Below are 19769 nucleotides of genomic sequence, written 5' to 3' on the forward strand. Positions count from 1 at the left end.
AGGATCTGGTTAGCATTCCTGTTTGAGAAAGCTCTCCCTCCTGTCGAAACGTGCTTAGTGCAACTGAGAAAGCAAATTTTAAACTTTATTTAATTGTGATTAATTTAAAATCCTATTCAGATAGCTACATGTCACTAATGGGCTACTGTATTGGACACAACAGAACAGAGAATATTTCCACCATCACAGAAAGATCTCTTAGCGCTGCCCTAGAGTTCTCTTTCTAAGACCCCCTTTGGCTTGGCACAAGTCTCTGACCAAGCAGACCGTTTCCCCAGCATTTTAGTTTATAAAATGGAGGTGGAGTGCGGATGCCTTTTGGTTGCCAAGAATATTAATATGTGAACAAAAACACTTTGCAGAGCTTTGCTTCCTAAGGAAAAAGACATCTTAAAAATATAGAAAATGGATGATGGCACTTCTTAGAATAATAACTGTTAAAAGATGTCTGGTAACTGCTAGCACATGGTTTGTTGATTGAGAGAATTTATGCTAATGTATTTTTGGAAGATCTATAACCCATTATCACCTTTTCCATTTAGGTACTTAAAGCTTTCACCAAAACACCCAGAATCAAATACTGCTGGGATGGACATCTTTGCCAAATTCTCTGCATATATTAAGAATTCAAGGCCAGAGGCTAATGAAGGTAAAAAAGAAATGATTGAATTACCACTGAAAACAACAACAAAAAACCCACCAGAAACCCTATTATGACAGTGATTATAAATGCATACTTTGGAGTCCAGACATTCCCATAAGTATTAAAAACTAGCTTTCAGAGTTGATGAGAGATGTGATGATCAACCGGGATAAGTCCTGTCTTTTTTTAATGTTTCTAGCTCATGGGACAATGTCTAGCAATATAGTAGGTGTGTGTTAAAATGTTTATTGAATGAATTTGTTACTCTTCTGAGAAGTTACTGTGAAGGGAGCTATGCAAAGAATTAACCGTGCATCAAAAACAGTGGATTGGATGGTTCAGCTATAGATTGATACAGCTTCACTTAAACCATTGCTGAATCTTTTGTTTATTGTTGGACGCCAGCTTTTTAAAGTCAACCTCTGTAGATTTTTGTGCTAATTACCCTTAAAGAACAATTTTTGGAGTTGCTCTAAGACAGCCTTTAGACTTACCAGCCTTCCAAATGTCTTTGCCTCCTAAAACTAGGATTTTAGTTTCAAGTCATATTTTCATGGTGAGAATTGTTTAGGAGTACGGGTGCGATTTTCTTTTTTTATTTATTAAAAGACACTTTCCTATTATTTCATTTACCAAACTTATATTTGGTATATTGAAGGCAACTTTCTTTGAAAGAGGTCCCATTTAATGAACCTTGTCTTAACCACACCTTTCAGTAATTTCCGTTTTTCTTCCCTTCGGGATGTTAAGCATTGTTCTCTCTGGAGAAAACTGTATAGCGAGAGCATTAGTATTTAATTAAAAGTAACAACAATAACCACAACAGCTCCTAAAGATGCTTTAGTCCATCATCGTTTTAGACAGTGGAGTTTTTCACATGTATTTTCCAATTTGAGGAAGAAATACGTATATGGGTTTGTGTGTTTGAAATTTAAATATATAAAATACACATTTGTGTGGTTTCTAAAAAAAAAAGCTGTTGTGTTACTAATAGCTCTTCTCAAAGTAGAAAACTTTGTAACAACACAACAGAGCACTTGTTAGCAAAATTCCTGACATCTTATTTTTCTGTTGCTTAGTGCCTCCCTTGCAAAATTCAATATATGGGAGGTCTTAGAAAATCCTGAGTGTAGGGTAGTCTGAAGTGAGTGATCTGTCTCTTGCTGTTTTTGTCCCTAACTGGCTGTGGATGAGCAAGGTGCTTGACCAGCCTAGTGGGGTTCTTTTGTGTAGAAGTTTATGGCAGCAAATGAACAAGAATACCGAAGTGGGGAAAATATCAATGAAATGAAAACACTTGCTAATTTCCTTGTTATTTCAGTAGGCAGATTTCCAAGCTCTTCAGGCTGTTATTTTTTTGATTATTAAAATTTAAAACTGCAGCATTTTATAATTTAGTATTGAATTTCAATGGGTCCTGGAATAATCTTCACTGCATGAAATGTTTTTCTGCAGTGAAGGGAGAAAAGGGAAAAACGTTAGTGCTCAGGCCTGGCTTACATCTATCTATTAAATGTGTTCCAGTAGCTGCCTTGGTTTGGGAGCAATTTTTCTTAGTAATTGGCTTTTTTCCTGACTAATGTTTCTGTGTAAGCATTTTATACACTAAGTAAACAGGTACAGTGGACCCTCTCCTATCCACAGACAGTATCTTTTCTCTTCTGCCTTTTCCTTCATGCAGGTGACTGTTCTTTTCATAAAACTATCTTTTGCACCCAGATGCTCTTGCTACATAGTTCTTTGAACTCTTAAAAGTCATAATGTTTTTATTTCTTGAGGTTTTTGGAAGCTGGAGGGTGGTTGAATTTTTTATTTTTATTTTTTTTGACACTTGGTGGGAAGAGAGGAGAATAAAATGTGCTTGCTTTTTAAAAAAACAACAATTGCTTTGGCGGATGGGTTTGAGGGGGGAGACTAAGGGAGAAAGTGAGTCATTTAACTATAAGTTTGTATTCTGTTTTTTCCTATCTATTTGTTATACTGTTTTAAGTAGCCACCAACGCTTATTGTCCTTTGAATTCTGTAACCAAATAGGAACAAACAACATAGTGGATTACACAGTGCATAACTTAGAAGGCCTTATATTAAATTACCTGTTGGTAAATAAGAATTCCAGTTGCCAAGCAACTTCCCCCAACAGGGGCCTGTCACTGCCATGAGACTTTTCTAAAGAAAACAGTGTTTGAAATCTCCCTTATGTATATTTGTTGCAGGTCTCTTATCTGTCTGTTTCATGTAATTAAATGCCTTAAATAAGTCTAGGAAATTAATGATCCATTCCCTTATTCCCCCAAACAATAAACAATTTACATAGAGATGGATTTGTCGTTTTACATGGTAAATCAGAATAGGCAGGTTTTTAATTACGAAATAATATTTCATATTCAGCCTATGAAATATTTTACAAAATCGAATAGGTTTGGACACTTTTTAAAACCTAGTTCTAAACAATGGATTAAATAGTTGCTACAGTATTGGTCTAGTGAAAGTGAAACAGAAGGGCCAATACTTAGGTTGGGGTACAAAGTAAACAAATAAGATTTAAAGAATAAAACAAAGGGAGACACTGATGATAGCTAGCTAGATAGACAGATAAAATATATAATTTTTGTGGTAACAGGTCCAAGTTGGTTGGGAATAAGAGTTTGTGAAATCTTTTGAAGCATTACAAGAGAAATTAATGAGTAATTCCTTTTATGGGGATAGGTTAGGTATGACCTGTCCCAGATCTCCTAGGTTTTTTTCAGTTCTGTGATTTCATTAATTTATATAACTTATTAAGCTCCCAAATGTAACTCATAATTTATTTGTCTTTTTGGTATTTATAATATTCTTAAGCAACCCATCCATGAATTTAGCAGTGATGAACTCTGCCATTATATGCTCTGAGGCATATTCCATAATGTCCAAATTCCTGTTTTTAAAGGGAGGCAAGGAGTCTATAGGTTCTGATCAGTTCGTTTTTATTCAGGATTCATTCTCCTCAATCACTGCCTCCCTCTTTCTCTCTGGAAAAGTGTTTGGAATCAGAGGATGATTGTTCATCATTGTAGCTATGAAACTACATTTAATCATCTTTAAATACTCATTACCTCTCCCTGTTTTCTTCTTATGTGTTAAAAATTGTTTGTGTAAGATTACCCTTTATTAAAACTAGCAGTAGCTTTAAAATACAGCATTATCCATGTAAATGCTCATAATTTTTATTTTCTTCATTGTGAATTGTATTATTTTTCTACAACAGATATGGACTTGTTACATTTAATGTTTTCTGCTTTGTGTTTACTCATTTGAATTATACAGGTAATAGAGTAATACATACTGATTGAAAAAGTTAAAATAGTATAGAAATAAATTTAATAAAATTTCAGCACTCCTTAATCATATCATATCACCTCTTCCCCAACAGTTAGCATGGATCCTTTTTTCTATGTAATTTTGCAAACATTGTACACACACACACACACATTATGCAGTTGTCTTTTTCACATATTATGCGATGGAAATCCTTCAAAATATAGATCTACCTCATTTTTTTAGAAATACTGCTTAATATTCTGTAATACGGATTTTTATTTAACCATTTCCCTGTTGGTAGACATTTAGATTGTCTCAAGTTTTTTTATTATGACAAACAGTGCTGCCAGTGAATATCTTTGTGAAACAGGTCAAAAGGTTTTGTTCTCCAAAAGTCTACACCAGTTAATATTCCTACTAACGTAAAAGTATTCATTTCCCCACGTTCCTGACCCTGGTGTGTGTGTATATGTGTGTTAATCTTTTAAATTCTGGTATATCCTCATAGGCAAAAAAGGGTATTTTGATTTTCATAATTAATTTAAAACTGACTGTATGTCCTCTATTCCATTACTAATTTTTTTGAGAGCTTTTTGAAAGACCTTCTTAGTGATAGCAGTATTACTACAGCAGGGGTATTAGAGAATAATAGTGCTGCTTATTAATTGCAGGACGAGTTACTTTCTGATGGCCTGCTACTGCCTTCTAGTGGTTAATCCTGACATTTTCTTTGTTTTAACCAACTTCAAATTCCTTTGTGATGGTTTGTCTTCAGAACTTTATTATGTTTATTGAATGATGCTCTTTAGTATTTTTTTTTAAAAGATTTTATTGGGGAAGGGGAACAGGACTTTAATGGGGAACAGTGTGTACTTTCAGGACTTTTTTCCAAGTCAAGTTGTTGTCCTTTCAATTTTAGTTGTGGAGGGTGCCATTCAGCTTCAAGTTGTTGTCCTTTCAGTCTTAGTTGTGGAGGGTGCAGCTCAGCTCCAGGTCCAGTTGCCGTTGCTAGTTGCAGGGGGCGCAGCCCACCATCCCTTGCGGGAGTCGAACTGGCAACCTTGTGGTTGAGAGGATGCACTCCAACCAACTGAGCCATCCGGGAGCTCAGTGGCATCTCAGCTCAAGGCGCCGTGTTCAATCTTAGTTGCAGGGGGCAGAGCCCACCATCCCTTGTGGGACTTGAGGAATTGAACTGACAACCTTGTGGTTGAGAGCCCACTGGCCCATGTGGGAATCGAACCAGCAGCCTTCGGAGTTAGGAGCATGGAGCTCTAACCGCCTGAGCCACCGGGCTGGCCCCTCTTTAGTATTTTTTGGTACTTCTATTTTTCTTGTTTTGTTGGCCATTCCTAATATTGATACGTGAAAATTGTGTCAAACTAATTCAGCATTCTTTGTTTTCACTAATATACCCTTTATTCTGACATTCTTAACTATGAAAAATCACCTAGTATTCTCGCCAGGTACAGCAGTTCACCTTCATTGCAAGTGCTATGCTAAGTCCAAAATTATAGAAAGAACAATAACTGTAATGTTTTGTTAGCTTAATTTTAGTCCGTGCCTTACATATAGGATTACAAATACTATATGCTATCAACCTCGTAAATTTAGGGTATTTTATTTTCCTATTGGATACATTTGAGAATTAATTCAGGAAAAGGGTTAATTTAGAGCAGGTCGAAGATTATAAACTTGCCATACCACTGAAGTGCCATTTGAGACATTTCAGTGTTTGAATTCAGGCAATATTATCTTCCTTAGAGGCTCTGATTCTGTTCATTATAATCAGATCAAAGAACAAGTCCTCTTATCTACCATGTTTTTCCGAAGATAAGACAGCTGAACAATCAGCTCTAATGCATCTTTTGGAGCAAAAATTAATATAAAAATAAGACCTGGTCTTATTTTACTATAATGTAAGACTGGGTCTAATATAATATAATATAATAAAATATAATATAATACCGGGTCTTATATTAATTTTGGCTCCAAAAGACGCATTAGAGCTGATTGTCCAGCTAGGTCTTATTTTCAGGGAAACAGGGTAATATGTATTTATTCTGTATGCACTGTTTTTGACAGGAAACACATTGAATGTTTAATTTTTTTCTTCAACAGTCCTGAGATTCTCCTGTCTGTTTACATTTCAGTGACTGTATGCATTATCAATAGCTAGTACGTAATTAATGAAAGGTTATATTTATTGCCTTTGTATTTTATTTTTAGATAGTTTGATTTCCTGTCACTTTTCTAGTTGCAGTTGAACTTCTTAATTCCTCAATTTCATTGTACTGGGTTCTAGTGCCCTGCTGCTGAACTATTTTCTCTAAGGAATAAACTAGCTTGATCCTGGCTGTGGCTAGAGTGACCTTTTATGAATAAAACAGGTAGTTCTTTAATCTTGATATTGTCTGTCACTTAACATAACACATTCCAATTTGATATTTACCTAAATAAAAATATTACCAGTTTTTCTTTACATTTTAAGAATGGCTATTATTTTCTATAGCAGTATTTAGTGTCTACCTCATTCTCAGCTTCCCACAAAGATATAATAGTCAAGTAGAAATATCTTCACTCATCTGAATTTAAAAGTGTCTGTTCTACATTTTTACCTAATCTCTTTCTTAACCTTCTTCATACATTTAAGAAACTCAAAACTTTTCTACTTAATTTTTGTTTTATCTTAGTCTGGGCTAGATGTTAACCAAGTGTCCAAATGCATCTGGGTGGAGTGCTGTGAATTTTAGAGGATATACTGAGGAAGCACAAGACACCGACTTTACCTTCAAAGACCATACGGTTTGGTAGAGGGAATGAGATTACCCATGAACTTAAGAACAAGAAGGAGAAGGAAGAAGTTCATGATTTAGTGGACTATTCGTTTAATGTAAACCAGACCCAAGTTTTAAAATTTTATAACTTTAAAAATCTAATAGTAATAGAAAGTGCCCATATCAAGGACTGAACATAACTAATAAATTTTTAAAAAGCATATTAAAAACTAAAAGGTGGGGCTGGCCCGGTGGCTCAGATGGTTAGAGCTCCATGCTCCTAACTCCGAAGGCTGCCGGTTCGATTCCCACATGGGCCAGTGGGCTCTCAACCACAAGGTTGCCAGTTCAAGTCCTCGAGTCCCGCAAGGGATGGTGGGCAGCGCCCCCTGCAACTAAAATTGAACACGGCACCTTGAGCTGAGCTGCCGCTGAGCTCACGGATGGCTCAGTTGGTTGGAGCGAGCGCGTCCTCTCAACCACAAGGTTGCTGGTTCGACTCCCGCAAGGGATGCTGGGCTGCGCCCCCTGCAACTAGCAATGGCAACTGGACCTAGGGCTGAGCTGTGCCCTCCACAACTAAGAGTGAAAGGACAACAACTTGACTTGGAAAAAAGACCTGGAAGTACACACTGTTCCCCAATAAAGTCCTGTTCCCCTTCTCCAATAAAACCTTTAAAAAAAAAAAAAAGAAAAGAAACTAAAAGGTATTGAGTTATCAGAAACTGGCTTTTTTGTTTTTAAATTTTATGCAATCTTTATTTTTAGCCATCATGGCAATTTAGACGATTATAATCATTATCCCACTTTTTTTTACTTGTGGTAAAATTGATATATAACATTACATTAGTTTCAGGTGTATAACATAATTTGATCTTTGTATACACTGTAAAGTAAACACCACAATAAGTCTAGTTCTGTCACCATACAATTGATCCCCTTCATCCATTTTGCCCACCCCACAAACCTGTTTCCCTTCCGATAACCACCAATCTATTCTCCCTATCTATGAGTTTTGTTTGTTTTGTTTTTTAGATCCGTGTATAACAAGTTAATACAGTAAGGCATACCTCGGACATATTGCGGGTTCTGTTCCAGATCACCGCAGTAAAGTGAATATCTCAGTAAAGGGAGTCACATGAATTTTTTGGTTTCCTAGTACGTACAAAAGTTATGTTTGTACTGTAGTCTATTAAGGGTGCAAATCTATTATGAGTCGTAATCTTTTTGCTGGTGGAAAATCTTGCTTCGATGTTGACGGCAGCTGCCTGATCAGGGTGGTGGTTGCTGAAGGTTGGGGGTGGCTGTGGTGATTTAAAATAAGACAACAATGAAGTTTGCCACATTGATTGACTCTTCCTTTCATGAATGATTTCTCTGTAGCATGTGATGCTGTTTGATAGCATTTTACCCATAGTAGAACTTCTTTCAGACTTGGAGTCAATGCTCTCAAACCCTACTGTTGTTTTATCAACTAAGTTTATGTAATATTCTAAATCCTTTGTTGTCATTTCTACAGTCTTCACAGCATCTTCACCAGGAGTCGATTCCATCTCAAGAAACCACGTTGCTCTTTTATTAGAAGCAACAACTCATCCATTTAAGTTTTATCCTGAGATTGCAGTGATTCAGTCACAGCTTAAGGCTCCACTTCTAATTCTAGTTCTCTTACTATTTCTACCACATCTGCAGTTACTTCCTCCTCTGAAGTCTTGAACCCTCAGTCATCCATGAGGGCTGAAGCAACATCTTCCAAACTCCTATTAATGTTGCTATTTTGACCTCTTCCCATGAATCATGAATGTTCTTAATGGCACCTAGAAAGGTGAATCCAGAGGTTTTTAATTCATTTTGCCCAGATCCATCAGAGGAATCACAATTTATGGCAGCTATAGCCTTATAAAATGCATTTCTTAAATAATAAGACTTGAAAGTCGAAATTACTCCTTGATCCATGGGCTGTAGAACTTGAAGAAATTTTCCTTTGCATTCACAACTTGGCTAATTGTTTGGTGCCAGAGGCCTAGCTTTTGGCCTACCTTGGCTTTCAGCATGCCTTCCTCACTAACCTTAGTCATTTCTAGCTTTTGATTTAAAGTAAGAGATGTGCAACTCTTCCTTTCACTTGAACACTTAGAAGCTGTTTTAGGGTTTTTATTTGGCCTAATTTCAATATTGTTGTGTCTCCGGGAATAGGGAGGGCCAAGGAGAGAGACAGATCGGGTAATGGCCCATCAGTGGGGCAGTCAGAACACACACATTTATTGACTAAATTCACTGTTTGATAGGGGTGCTGTTTGTGGCTCCCCTAAGCAATTACAATAGTAACATCAAAGATCACTGGTTACAGATCGCAAATATAATAATAATGAAAAAGTTTGAAATACGGCAAGAATTACCAAAACGTGACACAGAAACGAAGTGAGCAAGTGCTGTTGGAAAAATGGCGCCGATAGCATGATCAACACAGGGTTGCCACAAACCTTCCATTTGTAAAGAACACATTATCTGCAAAGCACAGGGAAGCGAAGTGCTATAAATGAAATGTGCCAGTATTTGTCTTTCTCTGACTTACTTCACAGCAAAATCAAGGTTCATCCATGTTGTCACACATGGCAATATTTCATTCCTTCTTATGGCTGGATAATGTGTTTGTGTGGGTATGTGTATCACATTTTCTTTATCTGTTGATAGACACTTAGGTTGTTTCAGTATCTTGGCTATTGTAAATAATACTGCAATGAACCTGAGGGTGCACATCTTTTTGAGTTAGTGTTTTCATTTTCTTTGGATAAACACCCAGAAGTGGAATTGCTGGATTATATGTTAGTTTTTAATTTTTTGAGGAAGCACTGTACCGTTTTCTGTAGTGGCTGTACCATTTTACATTCCCACCTACAGTGCACAAGGGTTCCGATTTCTCCACATTCTTGCCAAAACTTTTTAATTCTTGTGTTTTTGATAATAGCTATTCTAACAGGTGTGAGGTAATATCTCATCCATATTCCATTTTTGAGTGTAACGTGAACAGATATGCATCAAAAGATTTGTATAAGAATGTTTGTTACACAATTAGTCATAAGCCCATAATTGGAACCACCACCAACTCCATTAACAGTAGAATGGATAAATAACTTACGATGGAATCATATGACGGAGTGCTATGTGACAGTGAAAATGTATTATCTGCCTCCCACAACGTCACCAGTGAGGTTTCCTAGGGCTCTGCTTCAGGCTCTCTGCCTCTCCTTCACTTCCATGGCTTCAACATTCATTTCTGTTCTCAAGACTTCCAAATATATTGCTCTGGGCCAAGCTGTTCCAGACACTGAAACTCAGCTGTCTATTGCACACCTCTACTCAGGTGTCATGGTGACACCTTGAAGTCAGCATGTACTAAACTCATCTCCACATCCCCCCGAATCTACTCTAGGAAGGTAAAGGTCTCAGCAAGTGGCACCAGCATTCACCGTGGAGACCGTTTGTTTGTGGACCAGCTTCTCTGTACTACTTCCACTCCCCAAAATGTGAACTCTGGGAATAGGCAACTTTTATGTTTCATTCAGTAGTGAATTTAACAATGTTTAGAACAAGATTTGGCATGTAGTAGGGGCTCAATTTATATTTTGTTGAGTATATCTAGCCTCCTTTTTCCATATTCAGTTTGGTTTCTGAGCTCTGTTGGTTTTTATCTCCTAAGTACCTCTCAAGTCCATTCATTTCTTTTGATGCCTACAGTCCCTTACCCAACTAAGAGCATCACGTATTGTCTGGATGCTGTGAAGGTACCAAGGGATGAGTGGGTGGAGTTAGACTATATTTATGTTACTGGTGATATAACTAATGGGCAGCATGTAAAACTCTGCCTTTTTCTGTAATGGATCCAACTTTATTCAAACTTACAACTAGTACATTGATTGTCACCTCATGCTATTTAACTTTCTTTTATGGCCAAGTACTGTAATTAACTGTGTGTGAGCTCATATATTCTGGGAGTGGGAGGTGAAAGGTGGATTGGGAAGGTAAAGGGTAAGAAAGGGTAATAGAAGATACGTCTGTTATTATTCCATATTTCTTTCTAATGACGTTCTCACTCCCTCTCTGCTAAGGGTCACTAACTTGACTTCCCAGACAGACAGGGGTGCTTCTGTCGCACCTCTCTCTGAATCGTAACAATTACAGCATATTAATTTATTTGGCTCCGGGGCCTCTCAATTCAGTGTTGTAAACTGAGCTCCCTAATCTGACCTGTGTGTTTCATATTATTACACAATAGTGCTATTCTTGGCTCTTGTGTAATATAAGACAATGCAAAAACTCTCCAGGGTTTCTATTTGGATTATTTGTACTGAGGTTTCTTAACACATATTGTGGTGAAAAAAATCGAAATATTCTCATGGGAGCAGGACTTCAAATTGGGGGCAAATATCTCTGTCTTGGCAGGATTTTCTTCCCTAGTTTGAAATAATAGGTTTGTTTTTTCTTACCCATTTTTCCAGTTTAAATATCAACTGTGCTGGCCCATAGTGTGTTCGTATGTGGGGTATTTAGTTATTAACAAGTTTATACTGATACCATCTGAAACTGTCATGCTTGTTTTTATATTTATCTGAATACATTTATTTGTCTCATAACCCGCCCCATGTAAGTCATCTCCAGGAGAGCAGGAACCTGGTCTGTTTTGTTCCTGGAGTGCTTAGTGTCAGATGCTTGCTGTTACTAGCATGTGACAATCAGTTATTGACTGCAAGAGTGATGGAGTACTTTGGGGCTCGGGTGGTTGTCCTTCTTACAGTATTCCCGTCTTTCTTTCAGCATTGGAGAGGGGTCTCTTGAAAACACTGCAGAAACTGGATGAGTATCTGAATTCTCCTCTCCCTGATGAAATTGATGAGAACAGTATGGAGGACATTAAGTTTTCCACACGTAAATTTCTGGATGGCAATGAAATGACATTGGCTGATTGCAACCTGCTGCCCAAACTGCACATTGTCAAGGTAGGCCCATCGGATGTGCTGGCACATTGCCCTTGGACCCAGTATTCTGTGTACTAAGACAGCATTTCCCTCGTGCGTAAAGCTGTTTGATCTTCTGGCAATATGACTAGGACTCCCCCCGCCCCCAAATAGTGTAGTTTATTGCTGTTTAGGCAATCGTTGAAACACCCTAGAGTTAATAAAATGGAAAATTATGTCTTAAAATTGAGGCATGTGAGAAGGAGGAATATTATTTATTTATTTTTCTGTGATTGCATAACAATTCAAAGATGTAACAGGTACCTTTGAACTAGAGTTTGCTACACTGACTTACATCATCAAATTCTGTTCTGTGATCACCCGGCTTTTTCTATTAAGGCAAAAAAATATTTGAGCATTTATTGTGTGAGACAAGGTGTTGAACAGAATAGTGATGAACACTAGTTGAGCAATCACACTCGAGAAAAACCGAGATCTAAAATAGTGTGTGTGTTTTAAAGTATTTATCCAGTGATTACACTTGGCTGTCTCTGGATGGTCAGGACAGTTATATGCAGTCGCTTACACTCCTGAAGCGCTGGTGTAGTTCACAATCCTTATCATTGTTGAAATTTCTAGTTGGAACGGAGGTGACTTCTAACTTCATTCGCCCCCTCTGATGAAATTGATGAGAATAGTACGGAGGACACCAAGCTTTTTTTTCTCAGAGATTCACAGAATTCACTTGCCTTAAAATCAGAGGTATGTCTGGTTTACAGGACTTGGAAAATCAAATGTTAACTATTGATCTCTTTGCATTTCAGGTGGTGGCCAAAAAATACCGCAACTTTGATATTCCAAAAGGAATGACTGGGATCTGGAGATACTTAACTAATGCTTACAGCAGGGACGAGTTCACCAATACCTGCCCCAGTGACAAGGAGGTCGAAATAGCATATAGTGATGTAGCCAAAAGACTTACTAAGTAAAATAACATTTATGAGAGAGATGTCTTCGCATCTTTCCTTGACTAAGAATATGCTTTTCCTAACAGACTGCTCCTCTTCCTATAAAGTAGAAATTTTATTTTGCATGAACATGGCAGTTATTCAAGATTAGGATAAGGACAGACAAGGTATAGTAGCTATCTTTAAACATACACTCCTAAGCAGTATTATTTTAAAATTTTATCCTGCCTACCTCCCCTACCCCGTATCCTCCTCTCCTCTAATTTGGAGACATTTCGCCAGAAACTTTCACTGTAGAGGTAGTTTGTCATCTCTCTAGGGCCGTCATCATTGTGTCCATTCACTGTGGCAGGACTTTTGAGGTGCAGTGTTTGTTTGACAGTTAAAATAGTAACCAGGACCTCATCAGTCAGCTCCAAACTGGTGCCTAATGCATGGTACAAGGAGTATTTATGTATTTTTTGGAATTTTATAATATTTAGTAAGAGTATATGAAAGGATTGCTACTGTATCAAAATACTGTTCCAACTTAGTCTGTCCTGGATATGTACCAAGGGAGTTACCACCAGAGAAGAGAGCCTTCCTTCTACAGAAAGTCACTACAGATTTTGCTCTTTGACTTTGTACATGGATTTTTACTTTTCCTAAAAGCATTTATTCTTTATACCAGTTATAACATCTGACACTATGTAGAAGCTAAAAGTTTAGAGGGAGGGATGATATTCTCACGATCTTCCTCGAGCATTTTATCCATAGAAGAGAATCCATTGGGCACCTGATACGCTGACTAAATGTGTTTGTTTGTATGTATTTTGCCCAGTGCCATTCGTTTGGAACATGATTGCTTTCTTCCTTTATTTTAAAAAGCTCCTCTTTAGGTAAGCATAGACCTTACTGTTTGTAGATATTTTGAGCAACACTACGTAAACTGATATTTAGTTGATTTAGCTTTAACACAGTACAAAGATTAGTAAGGTAAAAATTAATGCTTTACAGAAATTAACCTAAGGAATGTAGGGTAGGGTGGGTTTGTCAAAATATCAAGTAGAATTTTGTCTCTAAAGCATATTTAATGTGGGTAATCTAAAGGGTGCATTATCCATCCTATATTAAAAACAAGATAAAACACACACATTACCAGCTTTCCCCGTCCCACCCCCCTTTACTGTTACACTTTGGGTGGAGGCTGGGTCACTCCTTTTGGACTAAATTATAGTTGTTGTGGTGAGTACGTTATTACCACAGTTTTGCCTAATCTCATCATTGTGTTTCCTTCGATTAAATGTTTCTGCAGCCACATTGAGGAATAGCACTCTGCATGTTTGTTTGTTTCTTTGAAATTGAAGTCCTAAACCAGGGATTGATTATTTGTACTCTAACAAGGGAGGGTGAACTTGGTGAAAATAAAACAAAAGTTTGCTATATATTTATTAATTTTTTTTAAAATTAGACATTTTAAGTACGACTCCAGAGCTGGGGTTATAACTATTAATTTTTGGTAATTTTTGATACCTGACTTGTTTTAAGAAGTGCTATTTCTCATAGGCTGTTTTTGGAAATTTTGAATATATTTCTTTAAAATGGCAACGATTTTCCCCCTTGATAGGCTAACATTAAGAAGCACTGGCTTTATGGAAGCAGTCTGGTTTTTATAAGCATACTGCGTTTTTTTAACCTATCAGTAATTAGCTCAGTATAGAAAGATAAGAAAAGCTCCATATTGTATCCATTTGGCTCAGGGAGATTTTTTTTTTTTGCTTTACCTTTCTTAGAGCTCCTTATAGCTGATCAAAAAGTTTGGGCACCCACCTTTTTGTAATTAAATACTGGATGGTGATTTATCTGTTTCCAGGAAGAAGCACTGTCAGGTAATCTATTGAGAAATTCTATAGCAGTAGCTTCAATGAGTGAAAAATGTCACATTTGGACCAGTACACAGACAGCCATCATCACTTTTCACCTATTTTTTAAATAGTGGTAACTTGGCATTCAGGTGATATTGAACCTTTCCTCAAAGCTTAAAGTATGAAAAAGATTCAAAAGAAGGGGTGTCTATTCTTTCAAGTGAGTGGTTGGACTAAGTAGTGCATGGTGTAGGGCAAGTGAGGAAAGAGCAGCATTTCTTAGAGTGATGAAAAACACACTCTGAAACTCACCTGTGGAGTATTTTCATCTTGGCTATTGTCTTTGTTTTTTTAAAAAGTTTACCCCAGGATTACACTTGGCTGTCTCGATGTGCAAGAAAGGCAGGTCTACCTGTTACGATTTTGATGAAGGCAGAATTCTTTTTCTCTGTAGAAAAACAGATCTTATTTATTACTTTATCAGGGAAGTTAATCAGATAGAGTTGAAATTGGCAAATTGACAAAAGCCAGTAAAAAGGATGATCCTAGAACATGCTCTTTACCCCATCTTATATTTGTGGAAAGATCACAGCTTAAAATTGGTGGAGATTTGGGACATAAAAGTTTTCATGGCAATTCATGTAGTGTATACATTGACATGATGGAATCATGTGATATTATTTTATGCAACTACTGAATCATTTCCCCCTTCATTTAAACCGATGAGGAGATGAGAGTCTAAATGGAAGCTATCACTATTTCCCAAGGGATTCTGAAAAAATTTTGTATTCAATAGTTGGAAAGCTTTCTACCATTTAAGTTGATACGACTTCCTTTTTTAAAAAATGTAAATGCAGATTTTTCTATACATTAGGCATTTTTACTTCCATTGAATTTTGACTCTCCAGAGTTGCATGTAGATAGCTTTTATTTCTGTGCATTTAAAATATCCATTTAGAAAATATCTACAAGGTAAAAATGATAAGAAATAGAAATGTATTTTTTCATGAACATTTTGATACACATTTCACCAAGTTTATTGATTAACCAATTTCTTACACTGGTTATAATATTTGATTCAAAGAGAGGGGAGCATTCATTATTGATATACTATATGGGCTTTTTTATTCCAGTCTTTACAATTATCAAGGTTGGGGCTGTCAAAATTATATTTTTATCATGGAAAATAATTTCAACTCCCCAAGTCATAATGTTGAACAGAATTGGAGTATTTTCTTTAGAATTACTTGAAAAGGCAAATGAAAGCTTATTATAGAATGCTTGTATTTTCTTTTGTCTCTCTGGAACCAGTATATTGCTGGCAGCTATTGTATTAAAATAAAGTATATTTTCACTATCATAAAAGGTTCTTTTTTCTCCCTCTCACGAAAATAAATAGCAATTTGGGGTAAAAGTTTTATTTGAGACTACCTTTTTTTTTTCAAAAATGGGTGATTCAGCATAATTAATAGATTAAAAGGGAAAAACCATATCATTTCAATAGGTGCATAAAAGAACTTTATAAAAGCTTTATGAGGGTGGCAGGATGGCTCAGTGGGTTAGAGCGTGAGCTCTAATAGCAGGTTTGATGGTTCAATTCCCACATGGGCCAGTGAGCTGCGCCCTCCACAACTAAACTGAAGATAATGAGCTGCCACTGAGCTTCTGGAGGGGTGGCTGGAGGGCTCAGTTGGTTACAGCGCGAGTTCTCAACAAGGTTGCCGGTTCAATTCCCGCATGGGATGGTGAGCTGCGCCCCACCCTGCAACTAAAGATTGAAAACAGCAACTGGACTTGGAGCTGAGCTGCGCCCTCCACAACTAGATTGAAGGACAACGACTTGGAGTTGATGGGCCCTAGAGAAACACACTGTTCCCCAATATTTCCCAATTAAAAAAAAAAAAAAAAAAAAGACATACTCATTCTTAGCAAAATAGGACCAGAAGTAAAAAAAAAAATTTTTTTCACATGATAAACACATCTGCCAAGAACTTATTTCAAGAGCAAATTTCATATATAAATATGAAACAGAAGTCCTCATTAAAGTCAGGAATAAGACAGGATGGCCCACTATCACAGCTGTTATCTAGCCATTTTCCATAGCTACTGTAGTAGAGGCATTAAAGGCCATAAAAAGAATAAGGAATGGAAAAGAACAAATGGTTGTTGCACTTTGCAGATGAATGCATATACATAAAAGATCCAAAAATAACCTATTAGAAATAAGAAAATTCAGCCAGGTTACTAGATACAAGATTGAGGAACAAAGATCAATATAACTACTATATACTAATATTCAGCATATGAAAAGTTACTAGATTAAACTAGTAACATTGGTTTCTTCTGGAGGAAAACTGGGTGACTGAGGAAAATGGGTGGGGAAATTGTCATAATGTATTGAGCTTTTAAAATGTGTAACCCATATATTACCTATTCTTTGAAAAAGTGCTTTAAAAGATAATCCTAAAATATTTAGGATCAAATCTAATAAAGAATGTATAATTCCTTTATGAAGAAAAGTACAAACTATCAAAGGACCTAATATAAATATTCAGTGGATAGGTATACCATGTTCATGGTATAAGCATAAGAATTTCAATTCTGTATTTATATTGAATATATATATATATATTCAATATATTTTCCAACAAAATCCCAACAGATTTTTTGTGGGGGGAACTAGATAAATAGATTTTCAAAAAGTCATGGAGGAATTATGTCCCCCAAATAGCCAACATATATCTGGAGGGAGCAAGGAAAGAAAGGGAACATGCCTGAAGATACAAAGACTTAAAAGCTTACAGTAATTAATGGGTAGGATATAGTAGGTCACAGCAACATGATACTGCTGCAACTACCAGGGAAAAAAGTGATTTATAGTATTTTAAAATATTTTTAAACATCAGAAAACTGGAAGCAATAAAGACTAAATGAATTGGAATTTCAGAAGAAGAAGTCTTTCTGAGGTGAACTGATGGTCTGGCCATTTTCTCCCCTGGGGGCATTTGTTGATTCTGGGTCTGGAACAGGTTTGGGTTTGGTCCATGCAGAAGGGCTCTACTGGAGGAAAGAAAATCACAAGGTTCTTAGTTATTGGGCGCATTGAAAATCTGAGACACCCCAAATACAAGACTGGTTTTCTCACAGGCCAGTTGCTGAATTCCAGAGCTGTACATGGCTTGCTAGAAGCTAAGCCCAGGGCTTCCAAAAGGCAGAGTGAAATCTCCCACAATCTTAACATTTAGGAGACAAAATTTTATTAGAGATTTGTGTTTCCCAAAACACAAATCAGCCTTGTGGTTGCCTGGCACCATGGTGGGAGTGGGAATTTACTGCAAACACGCATGAGGGATCTTTTTAGGGTGATGAAACTGTTCTAAATATGGGTTGTAGATAACGGTCTAGTATCCAGTTATACAAAGAATTCTTACGATTCAATAATAAAAAGACCTCCCAAGTTAAATAAAGGGCAAAGGGGGTCGGTGGATTAGCTCAGTTGGTTAGAGCACGATGCTCAACACCAAGGTTGCCGGTTTGATCCCCACATGGGCCACTGTGAGCTGCGCCCTCCACAACTAGATTGAAACAACTCCTTGACTGGGAGCTGATGAGTCCTGGAAAAACACACACACAAAAAAAAAGCAAAGGGTTTGAATAGATGTTTCTCCAAAGGAGATATACAACGGGCTAATAAACACATAAAAGAAAGTTAACATTATTAGTCATCAGGGGACTGTAAAAGAACCACAAAAAACACCCGTTAGGATTGCTATAATGAAGAAGATGGACAATTGTAAGTTGACAATGATGTGGAGAAATTGGAACTCGCACACATGGCTGGTGGCAATGTGAAGTGGTGTAGTTGATCTGGAAAACAGGTTGGCAGTTCCTCAAAAAGTTACTCAGCAATTCCTCTCCTAGGTTTATAATTAGGAGAGTTGAAAACGTACGTCCATATATCTTATACATGGATGCTCATGGCATCATTATTCATAATAGCCAACAATTATCCATTAACTGATGAATGGATAAACAAAATATATTCATAAAATGGAGTAGTATTTAGCCATAAAAAAGTAGATACAAGCTACAATGTGAATGGACCTTGAAAACATTATGCTCCGTAAAAAGAAGCCAGACACAAAAGACCACTTATTGTATGATTCCATTTATGTGAAATGTCCAGACTAGGCAAGTGTAGAGATAGTAAATAAATGGTTGCCAAGAGCTGGGGGAGGAGAGAATGGGGAGTGCCTGCTAATGGGTATGGGGTTTCTTTTTGGAGAAAATGTTCTGGAATTAGATAATGGTGATGATTGCACAACTTTATGAATATACTGAAAACCACTGAATTGTATACTTTGAAAGAGTGAACTTTACGGTATAGAAATTATATCTCAAAAAGGGGGCAATTCTGCCTTGCTAAAGTTTTGGATAATCTGTATTGACATGTTGATTGGCAAAGTTAGTGATGTGCTTGAATTTCACTTAAATGTCATCCAAAATATATTCTTAAGAGGGAAAAAGGAAAAAAAGAATTGTGCTAATGGTTGCTCAACTCTTTAAATTTACTAAGAATCATTTAGTTTTGTTCACCTAAAATGGGTGAATTCTGTAGTTTGTAAATTATACCTCGACAAAGCTTTCTTTTTAGAAAGAGTTAGACAGCACAAATCTAAAATTAAGAATTCATTGTTTGGATTTAACAGCAGAATGGACACAGCGGTAGGCAGGATTAGTGCTTGAAGATAGATTGATAGAAAAAAAATCCAAACTGAAGCAATGATAGTAAAAAATGCAAAAACCGAAGAACAAATACAAGAATAGAACATAAGAGACATGGTGCACAATCTAAAGATAGGTATAATTGATGTCCCATGCAGAAAGGGTGTAGGGCAGAAGCAATAGTTGATGAAATAATGGCTGAGAACTTTTCAAAATTGTTGGCAGATATCAACGCACAGATTCACAAAACTCAGCAAACTCCATATGGAATAAAAACAAATCAAACCTAAGCAAAGTCAAATTGCTGAAAACCAGGGAAAATCCTACAGACAATCAGAGAGAAAGGACATCGACTTGAAAGGAGTAACAATAAAACCAATGGCTGACTTTTCAGCAGAAGCTTTGGAAGATGGGGGAATCTTTAAAGTGCTATTATTTGGCAAGTGGCACAAGTACCAATTTACGAAAACTATAATAAATCACAGATAAATATTGTCATTTTTAGGGTAACTACAAAGAATTATGAGAATAAATAAAATCTAAGATTCAAGGGGAAAATG

General features: G+C 36.7%; 1 protein-coding gene across 1 annotated transcript in view; it reads left to right on the plus strand.

The window, feature by feature from the left end:
• The window catches only part of CLIC4 (CLIC family member 4), a 61538-nt gene extending 48861 nt beyond the window's left edge, over positions 1 to 12677 (plus strand). Inside the window, exons 4-6 of the mRNA XM_088790555.1 lie at positions 543 to 649; positions 11533 to 11714; positions 12497 to 12677. Coding sequence (XP_088646681.1) covers positions 543 to 649; positions 11533 to 11714; positions 12497 to 12661 — 454 coding nt within the window. The 3' untranslated portion in view covers positions 12662 to 12677. The remainder of the gene's footprint in view (positions 1 to 542; positions 650 to 11532; positions 11715 to 12496) is intronic.
• Positions 12678 to 19769: the final 7092 nt, after the last annotated feature.

This window comes from Rhinolophus sinicus, chromosome 14 (genome assembly GCF_057876585.1).
Source record: "Rhinolophus sinicus isolate RSI-liver-muscle chromosome 14, RSI-T2T, whole genome shotgun sequence".
Classification (NCBI taxonomy): Eukaryota; Metazoa; Chordata; class Mammalia; order Chiroptera; family Rhinolophidae; genus Rhinolophus; species Rhinolophus sinicus.